The sequence below is a fragment of the Herpailurus yagouaroundi genome, unplaced genomic scaffold (assembly GCF_014898765.1).
Source record: "Herpailurus yagouaroundi ecotype Mexico unplaced genomic scaffold, PumYag 195, whole genome shotgun sequence".
In the NCBI taxonomy this organism is placed as follows: Eukaryota; Metazoa; Chordata; class Mammalia; order Carnivora; family Felidae; genus Herpailurus; species Herpailurus yagouaroundi.
In genome coordinates, this window is record NW_024412426.1 from 8,428,969 (window position 1) to 8,445,296 (window position 16,328).

A 16,328-nucleotide genomic window follows, 5' to 3' on the forward strand; every position below is an offset into this window, starting at 1 on the left:
CCATTCATGCTCTGTCTCTGTCTCAAAAATAAATAAAAAATTAAAAAAAAAAATACGTGATTCCCTAAATCTTATTTCAACCATATTTTTAAAGAGCGGGAGATATTCCTCATATGAAAATGAACCCTATGATTTGATGATTGATCAAATGAGTGTGAGGCTGTTATTGTGCTGGAAAAGTTCCCGAGTTAGAATATCTGATCTCCTACAGGAGAGGTAGGCATCCTTTCATGCCGTAAGGGGGAGGATGAACACTAAACCCAGGATGAACAGCTGGAAACAGCTGACAACAGAGCAGAGATTCAGTCTAGTCTAGCTAGACTAGCAGGTTCACAGTCTAGTCAGAGCTAGACTGTGTTAGGGGAAGGGCAGCCCCTCAGACAGGCACCAGCTAACCAGCTGATGCTAAGATCTTTTTCACCAAAAAGAGTTGCAGGAGACTCAATGATTCATTCATTGACGATGTATTTAATAAAGGCCTGCTATGAGTATAACATAATGCAGGCACTCTAGGTAATAAAATGAAGGGGAAGATATGTCCTTTGTACTTGAAAAGCTTATACCATAGTGAAGAAGACAAGGCACACATAATTGAAAAATTAAATAGGAATTTAGTGGTGAAGTTATACCCATGACAACAATGACAGTTAGTAAACAGGTACTATATGAATGACACAGAAGTTCTGTGAATTTAGAGGAGGTAGAGATCACAGATAGAGTTGGAGAGGTTACGGAAGGCTTCATGGAAGAGGCAGAATTGAACTGAACCATACTTTCAAGGATATCTAGGAGTTAGAGAAGCAGAAAAGATGAAAGATGTTCTTGGGTCAGTCTGAAGCAGGTGCTCTGAGCAAGAGTTTTGAGGCAGGAGTGGGCATGACATGTTATAGCTATGTTGATACTATGGCACATGGGGAGATGGTGTTAGAAAGGTAGGTTGAATTCATATTTTCTTGAGTTGTCAGGCTTAGGAGTTTGGCCATTTTTTTAGGCAGGAAGGAACCACAGAAGTTAAGTGATTGACAGGGAGAATGACGTCACCCCAGTAGAAACTGGAATTTTTGGAGGGGAGCTTGCTTTGAAGGAATTACAATGAATTCACTTTTTAACACATTGAGTTTGAGATGACGAAGGACAGTCCGTGTAGAGATACTCATTCCTTAGTTGGGCATTTGGATCTGGAAAGAAGGTGGAAAGGTAAGGATGAGACTAGATGTGGAAGCAGAGGGGATAGTAGAAAGTGTGAGTAAGGATATGACCCTGAAAGGAAAGATGTCAGAGAAGATGCAGGGGTTGAGAACAGCCCCTTGGGGGTACTCCCACAATAAAGAGAGGAATAAAAGGAGCAAAAGAAGGAAACAGATATTGAGAAACTGGGAGGTGGGGTGCTAAGATAGGGGAACTCTGAGAAGTAGGGGCAGTCAGTGGTGCCAGATGCTACAGAGGAGTCAAGGGGGGGGGATGGGGGAAACAGGACCACAGGAGGTCAGTGGGGGTCTCAGTGCAGTTTCAGGGGAGTGGAAGGGGCAGAACCAGCACATGGCCTGCCCAGGTGCACATTTCAAAACTGGCCTTAAGTCCATATCATATGGGAATGCCTTATTCACTCTGATTATTTTATACCAGGTGGGTGTAACCAGCTGCTCAGCGGAGGAGAGAGTGGGAGAGAAAGGGTGTGGTGATGGACAGGTGGTGGCTTAATCTGCTGATGATTCCAACCCAAAGAGTCCTGTAAGAGGCAAGACTGGTGGGTGTGGTAGAAATGAGTTCCCTTCTCTGGGCCTTTAGGGTCCTCTAGGCTCTGTTTCAGCTGTGAGCTGCTTTTCCTGCTAATCGGGACACTGTCTTCAAGAGTGAAGTGTGGGGAATGGATTAAGATCAGCAAGTTCAGGTTATAACTCAGGTACCTTCTCGTCCTGGCACTGCCTCCTTTGCTCTAGCACCTGACATCATGCCTGACACATGGAAGGTGCTCATTTTATGTTTGCTGAATGAATGAATCAGACTAAACCCACCCAGGCTGAGCAAGCTTTGCAATGTGTGGGCTGTATTTTGTTTTCTGAGTCAAGAGGCCAAGGGGGCGGATGGATGGGCGTGCTTCCGTCGGTTGTTCTCACCCTTAGATACTGAAGCATCCTCCGCTCACCCCTACCAGTCAGAGCTAGAGCTCTGCAGAGTCCTCCTGCTGCACTTTGCCTTGACCAGGAAGCAAGGCTGGACCCTGAGGATAGGTGCTGAGGTGAAGTAATGGGGCAGGGGTCCTTTGACATCTGGGAATAAACATTGAAGCTCCAAAGGGACCTTTTCAGCAAGGGTTAATGTTTGTTTGATTGAATATATTTGACTTTTGTTCAGATTGAAAAGTCAGCTCGTCTTAGGGAAAAGAAAGGATCGAAGTGGTAATAGATTTTTTGTGATCCTAGTTACACTGAAACACAGTAAACATGCTGACTGGTTAATTAGTCCCGTGCATCTAGCGTTCGCTCCACAGCCTGGGCATTCATGTTCCATGCTGCTGTTCCATGCTGCTGTTCCATGCTGCTTCTCCCCACCTCCGGTGCCATCTCTTTCAAAGGGATCTCCCTAGTTCTTCCCTTTTCCTGGCTGCTCCCAGCTGGAGGGGATGTCTCCCTTCTCTGTTCTCCCCCTCATGGGGTACACTATTATGATGCACACTACATTCTGCTTTGTATCAGAGCCCTTCATGGGTATGTTTCACCCTTCCTCTCTCTAAAAATGTAAGCTGTCAGAGGCTGTGACTATGTCTGATTTATCCTTGAACCTCAGAATTCCTGAGAAAAATGCCTGGCACATGAGAATGCTTTCATGAGTATTCATTAAGGGGACTTATGTATTAATGAATATGTAAATTAATGCATACCTCTCCCAGGTACCAAGGCCTTTGGGCTCTTTGGACTCCGATCTCTAATGTTTTTCTTTCTTTTCTCTTTTTCTCCATTTGTCCTTCTGACCAAGTCTCAGACACTTCTATTTCTCTGCCCCTCCGTCCACTCCACACACACCAAAGTCATCTCTGATCTGCACTTCTGAAATCTGCTTTCGGAAAAGAAAGCTGCCAGATATGTGGTTTGCTATGTGTTACTGTGGTCACAGCTACCATTGCTTAAATGTATTTAACAAACACATATATAGCGCTTGTGTGCCAGGTAGGTAGTGTTCTAAGAGCTTTACACATACTAACTAACTTCATCTTCATAACGGTCCTGAGACAGGTGGCATGCTTTCCTCAAATTTAACCCTTTGGGAGGCTTTCTGGCTCAGGGTCATGCTTCACCTTACAAGATCAGGCCTGTGATGGACTCTGAAGCAAGGAAACCATTATTTTGACATGCAGAATGTTAATGGTGGCCACCGATTGTGAAGAGTCCTGACCTTATTATCAGGAGATCCAACTCTGCTATTTCCTAGCTCTGTGCACTTGAACAAATACCTGACCCTTTGGGCCGCAGATAACAGAATGTGCCTTACAGTCCTGCAGCAAAGATGCAGTGAGATGACATTATCACAGTTGGCACTCAGGAAATATTGAGTTGTCATAAATGAATGGTTTTAAAAACATTTTTAAGCAAAATTTGCACATCTATAGTTAGCTGGTGGAGTGTTAGAGCTGTGGAGTTTCTCAAGCATGGGTTTGAGAAATGCTGCTTCTAGGGATGGACATTACATAAGGATGTAAAGTTATGTTTTCACCCAAGTGAGGGCTGTAAGGTATTGTGGAAGCCACCAGATTCAAGATGTCTGCATTGCCATAATGCTCCTCTGCTCTGCAATGAATTTGCACATGGTCTCCTGCCAACTTTTTTCTTAAGAACCCACTCCCAAATCCTCTCTGCATTATGTTCCTTAGAGCACTGCTTTGCATAAGAGTCTATTTCTTGGAAAAGCTCAACAGGGGGAAAAATAGAACAAAAGGGGCTCTGATAGCTTAAGCATAAGTTATCTGAGTGTAATTGTTGGAGGGGCGGGGTTGGGGGTGGGGTATGAGGAAGCCGGGCTGGTGGGAGGGGCACACGCATTTTGGATGAGGTTAGATTTACAGACTCCGCAGTGACGGGCTAAAATCTCATTCGAAGATGGCCCAAGGCCTGACAGATCTGGGAAGAGCTTTATGAATGAGGGGAATAGGCTAAGTGCCTCTCCAATCGCGATGCTCATTCTATCCATCTTAGTACAACCTCCCATGGCCTTCCTGGTCTGCGGGAGTGCAGCCAACTGGTTTCATCCCTTTTCCAAAGGTAACTGGAGGGACCCTCTACCAGTAGCCTTCCCTCCTGCTTGCATTTTGGATGGTACACTGGAATTGAGGGGCTACAGGGTGAAAGCTTTGAGATTAAACCATCTATATGGGGTTAATAATCTAGTGAAGCTTTTCACTTGCTTCCTCAGACCCTGTTGGGTTTCTAGTTTGCAGGTGACTGCTTGCCGAAAAACATGCAGGTGGAAAAACATTTGCTTGCACCATCTTAACTGTGTGCGTATCGTCCATATGTGTGCATGTACACATGTGCATGTGCATGCAGTGTGTCGACTTTGTGCCCAGTGTGTGGGGCTGTACTTTCTAAATACTGTGAGATGGGCTGATTGTATTATAGTGAATTTTGGGGCTTGGACCTCAGCAAAGTCCCACGTGGGAGTAGAGGGCTGGTGACAAGAGGTCACTTCTTTAGGCATTACCTAGGCTCTGGAATATCTGGGGGGTGCTGGGCTGCCAAGTACCTGAGCTCACAGTGATGTGCTCACAAGTGACCAGTAGATGGTGCTCTAACAACAGGGAACTATGGCCTCTGTTCCTCATGGGCTGGAAAGCGATTTTAGGAAACCGGTTTCCAATCAGTTATGACCAAATGCTGATTTTCTGCATTTCCATATGTGGGTCTTTAATACATTGGAAAGAGGGACACTGTAAGGAGAATTCCCACCAAGTTCCCTTATGAAGAGCATCATGGCAATGACCTGATTTTTTCTAAGGATCCTCCTGGATCTTGAGGGCAATAGATGTGTTTAGTTTAGCATCTTCCCAGCATGGTCCCAGGAACGTGTGGCCACTGATCAAACCCAAATTGAGGATGGCAAGCATAGAATTCCCATGGGCTTAGTGTGAGTGTAGAGTTTCTTCTCTTGACAGTGAAAAATTTGGAATTACACTCTTACCATCCACAAGAGATTAGACTGGGTGTTAGAAAGAGCCATAAAGTGCAAGTCAGAAGATCTGTTAGAAGCCCAGGGAAAATTACTTAATGTTTCCGAAACTGCTAATTTGTCCACCAAATCAGGGTCATAATACATGGGTTAGCTGGCTGATCTCAGAGATTTGTTGTGAGGATTCTGTAAGCTGAAAACTATTAAACACACATAAAATGTAATTCGGCCATTAAAATTCTAGCCCTCTGGGGGCTGGAAGAATGGGGGCTTTAGAGAGTCACAGATCTCAAAGGTCTGAAGAGCTGTGACTGTAGGGTGGGGGATGGTAGATGTGGTGAAATATGAGTGTATGCCTCCCTCTCAACATTACTGCCCTCAGACCAAGTCCATTACCAAAGACTTTTATACCGTCATGCTTGCCTCTTTCCTCTGGGGCTGCACCCTCCAGGAATTCCCCATTTATAACCTCGCTACAGAGGAGCGCGTACTCGCTGGCATAGTCTACATTATCCCCAACACATGTGCTTGTGACTGCTGTCTCAGAACGCAAGGAAGGCAGGCCTCAATTCCACTGGGGCTACACACCTCCAAGTCTAATATCCTGTCTTGGGGATCCTAGGTCTCTAAAGAATTACAGCAGCCACAGAGAACCCAGAACATTGTAGAGAGAGGAAGCAGAATTAGTACTGCCTCTCTGCTGAGTGGGTGACATTGAAGACCCAAGTCTGGGTGTTCCAGATCTTCCAGGAACCTCTTCCAGGAGGTAGAGCTCAGAGAACCCTGCTTCCTCTGAGCATTAACAAATGGGCACACCACCCTGAAGCCTGCTAAGGCCCAGACACAGAGGACAGGGGTGAAGTCGTACTCTGAGAATGAGGTCTTTCAGGCACTCTGGTCGGTAAGGTTATAGAATCTAATTTAATCCAGGAAGAGGACACGTTTTTGGGGGTCATTATTTATTTTGTTCATTATTATGTCCTCAGTGCCAACAGTGTCTGGTGCTCAAAAATATTTATCAGATGATTGATTTGAATGAATTTTGTACTATGGATTATGGTTCTGCCTGAAAGCACGGGTTTGCTCACTTCTGAAAGCCCTTTCTAATCTACACAGTTTGCAGGGTTACTGAGACGACCACTTGTGACCATTGTGAGTGACGAACAGGGACCTCATGGTTCATAGCAACATCTTCCCTTTTACTTCTGACTAGGTATCTGACTGAAAAGGACCCTCCAATTAAGGTAGGTAGAATGACAGAGTAAGGCAGTAATGTGAAGTCAAAATAATAATTAGAGCTGACACACCTTGTGTAGTAATTTGGCCTGAAACAGGCTGAATCAACCTGAATCAAAAGGTCAACATGCCATCCCAAAGGCAGCAGTGACATCATTCCTTTGGGTTTCCAGTACCCAGAGAATTTCCCTTCACACATGTTCTCATATGTTCTCACACAGTAGACCTTGCGTCAGTGCTCACGTGGCCTTGCCCACAGACACATACACATACACATAGGAACACACGTGCCTCTCACTCAGATGTCCCTTCCCTTCCCCTCAGTTAATCTCACACACAGGGACACACTGCCTTTCAGACACATGAAGCTGCATTCACCCAACCTCTTGGCCTTGGTCAGACTCTGTTTCTTTCCTCAGCCACCCGCCCCTTCCTTTTCTCTAACATTGCTCATGTGGGGAGGATTTGGATAGAGCTGTGTGTTGAGGCTGAGATTGGAAAAAAGCAGAGGCAAGTGTGTTCCAGCTACTGGAGACATGGGAGGGGGCGGCTGGTACCTGTGTTCCGTTCAAACCACTGAGTCACCTTTGGACAAGGGCGTGGTTGCTAAACCCTCTTTCTCAGGGCCTTGGAGTCCACCTTTCCCACTTAACGCAGCTCAGATACTAATTGGTTTTTTCTTCATTAACAGGGTGGGTTTGAGGAAGTCAGTGGAGCGGACTTATGAGTAAAAGGTGTGGGTGGGAGGATCTCCTGATAAGACTTTGAGAAGGGTAGTGTTAGCCCCAAACTACCATCGCCGGCCCCAGTATCTGGGCCACTCTTCCAGAAATGGATGCGCAGGGCTCCTCCGGAGCTGAACCCAAGAAGCCGCCCCAGATCGCATTTGCCTAGGGAGGGCAGAAGCTCCCGCGGGGAGCTGGCACCAACAGCAGGGTGCGGAGCCCCCAGTGGTCCCAGCGTGCCTCACGGGGCCTGCGGGTTGCTAAGTGGGGAGACAGGGAGAGGGTGCTGCCTTCTCCGCGGAAATCCCTGGGCAGCGTTCCTTGGAGACTGGGAGGTGTGGAGAAGCAGCGACCCGGCCCTGGAGCGCGGCGCGCACGGCGCAAAGGCTTTGACTACCCCGCCTGGGCGGGCACTGCGCGGGGCACAGCACCGGCCGGCGCCTCGGCGGGGACGGAAGGCGCGAGTGCGTGCGCGCGTGCGTGTGCGCCCCCGCCGGGCCTGGGCTCGGCTCTCTTGCGGGGACCGTGCCGCGCCGCCAGCTGCGCCTGCCTCTCTCCTCTGGCGTTACTTGCGGGAGAGGCGACTCTTGCTGGACCTCTGCGGAGGTGGCCCGCTACCTTCTGGCTAAATAAATCTATGAGCCAAACCAACCTCACTTCCCAGGCCCCTGCAGCTGCGGTCGGCCGGGGTCCTTCCGGCTCCATCCCCGCCCCTCCTGTCCTCACCGGCCCCGCCCCCGCCTCTCCGGGCGCTCCAACGCGCGCCTCGCTGCGCCTCTGCGCTCCGCCTGCCCCCCCTCCCACCCCCAACTCCTCGCCTTCTCCTTTCCTTCCCCACCTCTCCTCTGCTTCCCGGAGTGGGGCTGTCGGTGGCAGAAGACGCCGAGCCGTTCGGCAGGAAGTTCGGTCCTTGGACAACTCCCGTGCCAGGCCACGGCTAGGCTCGCCTGCAACCTGTTCCTCCCTCGCCCAAGTGCTCGCCGCCCGCCCGCTCCCGCCCTCGCCCCGGCGCAGCCGCGGATCGCTGTTGCATGCTGATCCGGGGAGGCGGCGGCGACGGCGGCGGCGGCGAGCGCTCCGGCAGGATGCTGGCACTCGGGCTCCGCTGCTCTCCGGAGGCTGCTCAACTTCTATCCCAAGCGCAGGAGCTTTGAAGTCGTTTGTCCCTCTCCGGTTGGATTGACTTCTTCTTTTGATATTTTGGGCGTTGCGGTTTGCGCAGGAACCTCAGTATCGCTCCCCCCTCCCTCTCTGTCAACCTTTGGATGCGTCTGTGCTGGCAGATTTAAAGACCCAAGTCTTGGCTGTGGAATTTCTTAGATGGACTTGCCGGGGCTGGCGTTATAAAGCATGTCACCATAACCCCGTCCTTGTCTTTTTTTTTTTTTTTTAAGTTATTTTGTTTTCATTTTTCCCTTCCTCCCCAACCCCCACCCCCAATAAATCACCAAACTGTTACCTAGCGGGCCGGTGCCTGCCTGTCTTCCAGAACTAGGTGGTGCGTCTGCCAGAAGAGGAGCTATGTTTGAAGAGCAGCCTACTCCACCCCTCTCTTCTTCAGTCCCCGAATGCCACCACACACTGGCATTTTGAAAAAAAAAAAAAATTGCCTCCAGAAACTGAGCACCCCCAAGCCCTCCCCCCGTTTTTTTTTGTTTTTTGTTTTTTCCTCCTTGAGGAATGGAGCTTCGCAGAGGTTGCATTTAGATTCAACAGTTCAGAGCAGCGGGGCTGCTGCTGCCGCCGCCTCTCTCAAGAGCTCGCGAGGCTCCCCGGAGGCGGTGGTCCCCGTGCTCGTCTGGATGCGGCTCTGAGTCTCCGTGTCTCTCTGCTTGTTGCTGTGTGCGGGTGTCCGGCCGCGATCACCTTTGTGTGTCTTCTGTCTGTTTAAACTTCAGGATGGCTCGCTTCGGGGAGGCGGTGGTCGGCAGGCCGGGGTCGGGCGATGGAGACTCGGACCAGAGCAGGAACCGGCAAGGAACCCCGGTGCCGGCCTCGGGGCCAGCGGCCGCCTACAAGCAGTCGAAAGCGCAGAGGGCGCGGACTATGGCTTTGTACAACCCCATTCCCGTCCGGCAGAACTGTTTCACCGTCAACAGATCCCTGTTCATCTTCGGAGAAGATAATATTGTCAGGAAATACGCCAAGAAGCTCATCGATTGGCCATATCCTTTCTTGCCCACCATAACTCCCCTCTCTCCCTTTGCATTTCTTCCGGTAAGGGGGGAAATCTAGCATGGAATTTATCCCCCATCCCCTTCCTGGTGCCAATTTGCCCCTTTGCTGGAGTGCACTCTACTTCGGTGCACCTGAGGGGCAAGCTTGGTGTCTGTAGAGACCAGTGTGGGCACTAGTGCTTTTCAAGGTAAGACTTGGTTTTTGATTTTTCCTATGTGGAAATCTCTGGTGTCCCTGGGTGCATGGTGTTGCTGTGTCTGCCCCTTTCTGGGCCGGGCTTTGTCTGATTTTCAGGCCCCCTCAGGCCCTTCACATAGAATGGATTGCCCCAAATCTCAGGGTTTTCTTTCATACTCACTCCCCTTTCCTCCCTCAAAGACACCCCCTCTGTCTGCATCCCCACCCTCTGGAAAGACACCTGCACTGTCTGCTTGTGGGGAAGTCAAGGCTCCCTGAGGGGATTTATCAGTTCAGAAGCTTCAAGAGTCTGGGCCAAAACCCTGTAGACAAATAGACAAATGGACAAATAAAACAGCCATTTGGCTGGGGATTCAGCTAACTCTGGGGACTGAGTTTAAGTTCCACTGAGAGTGGAGTGAATGACTGTGTCAGCAGAGGCAATCTCTAATGATACAGCCCAGACCGCTCAGAGTGGAGTTTTCTTTTCAGCCAAAGAACAGCTCATCGGAGTCCATCCTTTTCTTAGTCCTGGGTTGGGTACTCCTGCCTCTGAATGTTTGACTCAGCTGAGTGCTCTCCTTGTGCCCAAGATTCAGGTTGATCTGCTGAGCTTGAATTCATCAGCTGTGCCCAGAGATGTGCAAGCCGTCTGTCTCTCCCTACCTCCAAAGGAACTGCTCTCCGCAAAGAGCTGGTGGGGGTGTCTCTGATGGTGGCAGTTTCAGGGTGAACAGGCATAGAAGGAGCTTCTTTGCAGGTTTAATCAAGTGCACCAAATACAGGCTGCTGATTAGGCATCTCACCGCCTTGTTCTTCACTAAGAATTTGGGCACCTGGCAAGGTCTTTAGGAATTGGGGTTGGTGGGGAGGGTGCTTAGTAGGAAGCAAGCCAGTGGCATGGCTTTAAATAGGGGAGTAGGTTTGGAGACATGGGACTTTGATGCTTGTGGAAAGAAATTTCTTGGGAAGGATGTACCTGCAGAGGAGGCCCCTAGTCGTCTTCTCTAGCCTCCTCTCTCCCCACCCCCACCCTCCAGGTGTGCAGCAGTGAGACAGCTGGAGCTGCATTGGGTCTCTAGTATCAGTGAGGCACGTGGCTCGCTTCCTCCAGGGCCTGGGCATCTCCCTACTACCCCCACCCCAGTCTCTGGCCTTCCCCTCCTTCTTCCCTAGTTCTCTGCCTCAGCAGCACTGCGATTGGCTGGCGCATGGTGCTTCTAGGCAGCACCCCTCATTAGAAACGAAGGAGCATCTCGAAGCAGATATTCTTCCTGCTGCTGCTCAAATCCTCCCACAACCACCCCTGGCTGGGCTTCCTCTCTCCTCCTCTCTGTGCTCCCCTTCTCCTCCCACCCCCACAGAGTGCTTCGGGGCCATTCCGTGCTGAGTTAAACGTATCTAGGGGTGGGGATACTGGGGAGGAGGAAGGGTCCTGTCCCTGCAGTCCCGCCTGCCCGGTGCGCAGCACAAAGCGGACAGATCTCATTGTGTTGCGTGCTGCGGCAGCAAACACTCCTCTAGTCAGGTTTCTACGGATTCCTCCCGCGGGGCTCCGTTCCCCTGTCCGCCTCTATAGTTCTCTAAAATTCCCCACACTCCAGGTGCTGCTTTACTGTGCCCCTCTCTTAGGGTCGTGTTTACCGAGGCGCCCCTCGGTTTCCTGGCGGTAGACAAAGCCGCCCATCCACCCCGCGGGTGGCAAAGGGTGCCAGCAGCCATCGTTGGCACCTAGGACAGCGCCACCGAAACTCCCCAGGCGTGCGCGCGGCAGTGGGATCAGCCCGGTTCAGCACCTCGGGCACTTCCGGCTGGGCCCAGACTGGGGGGGGGGGGGGGCGCGGGGCTGGGAAATGAAGCACGGGGTCCATACTACGTGGTTGGCTCTTTTCACGTTTTCTCTTCCGCTGCAAAGACACCGCCTTTCTGCCAGGCGTTGCGAGCGCAAGGTGCGACAGTGGTTTTTACTCCGCCCTTTCCTTGTCTTTGGCCAGGATGGACCAAAGAGAGTCAAAGGAGAGAATGGGGAGTTGATTTCAGCATCGTACTCTGCCTTGGCCCAGAGCCTGGTCCCAGTGGCCTCTTCTATCCCCATAGCTGGAAGTTTCTCAGTGGTTCTTCAGCGTGTAGGCTGTTGTAACAGTGTTCAGAGAACATCTGCTAAGGTGTGTAGAGGAGCCTGGTTGGAAAATTTAAAATACACCATGTTTGCTTTTTTTCCCCCTCCTGGCTATACAGCGAGACTGTCTAATATATATTCCCTCTGGTGGTGACCGTGTGGAAACATTGCGCTTCTTTGGGTTCTGCGTTTTCTCCAGTACTGCATCTGAGATGCTAGTCTCGCTTTCCTTCCTACCTGGACACCCAGCTTCCTGAAATCGCTCCCTTTTTCTTACTGGGTGGCACTGTGAGCCGTGGTTAACCAGTAAAACTTTGGAGCCAGGCTGTCTGCATTCAAATTTCCCGTTCCTTCACCAGCTCTGTGACCTTGAAAAGTTACTTAATTACTTCGTGACTCAGTTTCCTTATCTGTAAAATGAGGGTGATAATAATGAGTTACTGGGAGAACTAAATGAGGTAGTAAAAGTCCAGTTTGTAGAACATTGCCTAATTACCCAGTAAACACCAGCTGTTATTTTAATGGGGTCCTTCAGAAATTTCAGCATCCCTGAAGAGAGGGGTCTCAGTTCTAAATGAAGCGTGCCTTCTAGATTTTGCTTCTCAAAAAAGCAAAGAGCCAACAACCAAATCATCTGGGGGCCTGTTCCTGTTAAAAATTCAGGACCTTGAGCCCCACTTCAGATTTACTGAATCAGAATCTGCATTTTAATAAAATCCCCAGGTGGTTAGTACGCACATTAAAGTCTGGGAAGCACTTCTTTACTGTTTGTAAGGGCCAGATTTTTGGAAAAAAGAAAGATTGTTCAGAAAATGTGTTAAGACCTCCTGCTTTGAACTGACATAGGAACATGTAACATGCTTGAGGACTTTGATTATTTGTGCACTATGTCTCTGAGACTTACACATCTTTTATGGGCTGCAGAAAGTCACCGTGGGTCTAGGAGGGAAGGAACACTTCTGTGTGCTGTGTTAGCCTCTCTTCATGCTGCCTATTACTCGTCTTTAACAAATTGGCCTGAAAAGATCAGTTAAGTGAAAGGAATTATTTAATTTATACTTGTAGCATTCTCTGGCTTGCGTGGGTGGGTGGGGTAATCTTTTCCAGTTATTTAATAGGGGAAGTCTAGTTGTTATGGAAAGAAATGCCCACAATAACCCTGATTTGTCATGAAAGATGGTGGTAAGTTACAGCCCACTCTGAATGTGTTTCATTTTTCTTGGAAGCTACATCTGCATAGGGAGATAATTTTATTTTCTTATGGCACTCTTTTCTGCAGTGGATACCGTAACCTTTTTGAAAATGCTAATCTGATTTAAAATGTGATATTACATTCTATATGATTCTTCCATTTATTTCTTGCTCATCTAATAGATGTAACAAAAGGATTTTCTTTTCCTCACGGAATTGGCTGCTCCGAGCGTCATCCCACATTCACTGCCATATGCTAACCAGCTCTAACCCTTCCATTCCCAGACCCAGTGATTCTATGGACACATACAATGTCTCCCTCATGGTTTGTGAGATGCCCCACACTTGTTCGTACTTTTTTAGGTCAGAGGATGAGAGGAGGAAATATATCTGACTTGGGGACTCTGTGCCATTGATGGGCAGTAGGAGATTTCCTCCCCACTGATGATGTGGGTCATCTCAGCAGGGGAACACATGTTTCATGCAGAAATGTACAGGGCCTAAAGTAGGAAGATCAAATGTGTTTGCAGCCGCTGAGATGTTGAAGCTCATTATAATGAACTTGTAGATACTCATCCATGATTTCTTGTTGCAGAGAATTTCATTGTAGTCTCAAAAGACTCTGGCTCTGGGTCAGAGGTTATGTGCTTTATTATGGTAAATTTCCCATTGAAAAATGTGCATTTATTTTGGAGGATTTTGGTGAGGATTACTAAAAGCTTTAGTGTCCACATCTCCCATTTTGACATAAACTTTTCTGCTGTTCTGGTTGTCTATAAATATACAGCACCTTGCAGGATAGTAGACTGTAATCTTGGCAAGAATTTCAGGTTTGATGTAACGCTAATGGATCATGAGTCAGAGTGCCTTGATTAGGGCAGAGGGTGGCAGCTAACAAGGACAGAGTCTGTAATTATATCCTATGATCACATAATGCAGAAGGGTTTCGCATCTTCTGTGTACCTGGGCACAGATGCAGACAGTGAAGCAGACAGTGACTGTCACTGGCCCTGCGGCTGCTAGAGAAAGGTCTTCATTTCCTCTGGAAACCAGGCTATGCCTTGTCGTGGGGACCAGTTGCCACTGGGATGCAGCCTGGAAAGCGAGCTGGAGCGAAGGAGTTTGACAGAAATGAAATGACGGGAGGCTGGAGATGAAAATATCTTGGACGCGATAGTTTTGTCTGTTGGCTTGCGTGTCACCATGTCTCCTCTTCCCTCCACTTGCTTTCCCTGTAACAGGCGGGATGCACACTATGAATTAAAGGAGGAGGAGGGAAATAATGAGCACAGGTCTTTTTTATCTTCTGAAAGATTCAGACTTTGGAGTTTATTAGCTCCATCCAGAATTGCTGATCTCTTTTTAGCTGCTGCTGTATAAAATGTAGGGTTCCCCCCCATCTCTGCAGCTTCCCCCCTCTTCATAGGAACATCTGGTTTCCTCCTATCTTCATGTTCTTAGTTAAAATAAAACGGAGTCAAGATTCGCTAAGCTGTCAGAACTCCTGCAAACCCTTGACTCCTTGGTTTCCACCCGCAGCCCAGCAGCCTCCCTTTTGTCATTCGCAAGGCTGCACAGGAAGCTGCGGGTCTCCAAAAGCCCAGCCATGCAAGCCAGCTATCAGAGGCCACTCTGTTTCTCACTGACCACACAGACAGGAAAGAGGGAACCTGGACGTGACTGTAATGAATACCCTTTTATTCAAAGAGAGAGACTTTCTCTTTCTGCTGTCTTCTGTCCCTTTTCCATCTTTCTGTATTTCTCCCTCACTCATTTTTAGGTTCAGCCTTTGTGAATAATTCATTATATGTGTGGGTTTTCTCTAGGATTTTCAGAAAAGGAAGGTTATTTGTCTACTTGGATACAAGCAAGGTCTCTTGCCGAGGACCGGCTTCACAGATGGACTTTTTCGTCTACATCCTCTGTTTTTTGCAGTGGGACTAGGACACAAAGAAAGGTAGTGGGGGAGCTGGCTGGGGAGGGGTGTAGAGATCTCTTTTAACATGCTTTTTCTTGCTGCTTTTATAATGACTGCCTCCTACCCAGTCCTGTTACATTTGGGTGCCCCATAAATATGCAGCTACTCCCCTCCTCTATTCAGAGAAATGGTTAACTAGGAGATATTTATGTCCCCCAAGTACTTGTCACTCTGAACGCTCTTGTCATTCCAGGTCTTACGCTAATAAATGCTGAACCATAGAGCTCAGGAGGCTTCTGTAATTATTTCTTTTCAAATTTGAGTGGGACTTCACATAGGAATTTGGAAGGGTGAGCAGGTACTGAAATTAATGTGTACCACTCCCCATCCGCTCTGTCATCTGCACCGTTACGTGGCTTTTAAAGCAGTCCCTTTTGGGGGTGCCTGGGTGGCTCAGTCCATTGAGCATCTGATTCAGCTCAGGTCATGATGTCACAGTTCATGAGTTCAAGCCCCACATTGGGCTCTGTGCTGACAGATCAGAACCTGGAACCGGCTTCAGATTCTGTGTCTCCCTCTCTGCCCCTCCCCTGCTTGTACTCTGTCTCTCTCTCAAAACTAAATAAACATTAAAAAAATCTGAAAAAGGGGTGCCTGGGTGGCTCAGTCGGTTAAGCGTCTGACTTTGGCTCATGTCACGATCTCACAGTTCATGAGTTCGAGCCCCATGTCAGGCTCTGTGCTAATAGCTCAGAGCCTGGTGCCTGCTTCAGATTCTGTGTCTCCCTCTCTCTCTCTCTCTCTGCCTCTCCCCCACTCTCTCTCTCTCACTCTCTCTGTGGGCCGCGCGGGGGGGGGAGATACATCAAAAAAATTTTTTTTAAGCAGTTCCTGTCGAGGAGGGAAAGAAATGCCAGTGACGTGTGGCAACACTTCCCCTCCCAAGCATTCTGGACCTGCACAGAGAGGACTTGTGTATGGGCTCACTAGCTCGTTTCCAGCGTCACTCTTACTGAAGAGCAGAAAGTACAGCACCGAGTTTTTAGGCTCCTCCAACCTGATGGTCTCTTATGTGTCAGTCCTACTTTCGGGGGATGGCTGTGGTTACTTTTGCTCACTGAATAGCCCAGGTATGTTTACTTAATCTTCCATTCCCTATATCTTTGGCCAGTCTTTGGCTATAAACTCTAATGAGCCCCCCATATCACTGTTTCTGGAAAGCAAGGAGCAGCCAGGAGGTGTGTACTTAAGAAGGAAAAATGGGCCAGATTAAGGAGAATGGCACTGAATGACTAAAACGTGTCAGTTATCCACGATACTTCCCACCCTGCCCCTGGCAGAGCGGTGGGTACTTCTTAGGAGTGCCTTTTTTTTTTTTTTAATTGCATGTTGAGTTCCAAATTTGTAGGACTAGGCAGTTCTACTCTTAGTCCTTTACAATATTAAAAAAAAAAAAAAAGGTTCTTTTTTAAAGTGGTAGTTCATCCCTGATGCAGGTGGGCAGGGCTTGGGAATGTGACTCCAGGCTAGGCTCCAGCTACAGGCTCCTATGGTCCAGCCAGTGCAGGGCTTCAGGGAGAGGCTGTGCATGGCACCTGTGCCAAGTGTGGTCTTTTTGCCTGTG

At 48.8% G+C, this 16,328-nt stretch overlaps 1 protein-coding gene across 9 annotated transcripts in view; it reads left to right on the forward strand.

Moving 5' to 3' along the window:
- CACNA1E (calcium voltage-gated channel subunit alpha1 E) overlaps nt 1-16,328 on the forward strand; it is a 380,278-nt gene that overhangs the window by 61,213 nt on the left and 302,737 nt on the right. For all 9 annotated transcript variants that reach the window (XM_040446512.1, XM_040446504.1, XM_040446506.1 and 6 more), the window contains exon 2: nt 9,020-9,286. In XM_040446512.1, coding sequence (XP_040302446.1) covers nt 9,020-9,286 — 267 coding nt within the window. The remainder of the gene's footprint in view (nt 1-9,019; nt 9,287-16,328) is intronic.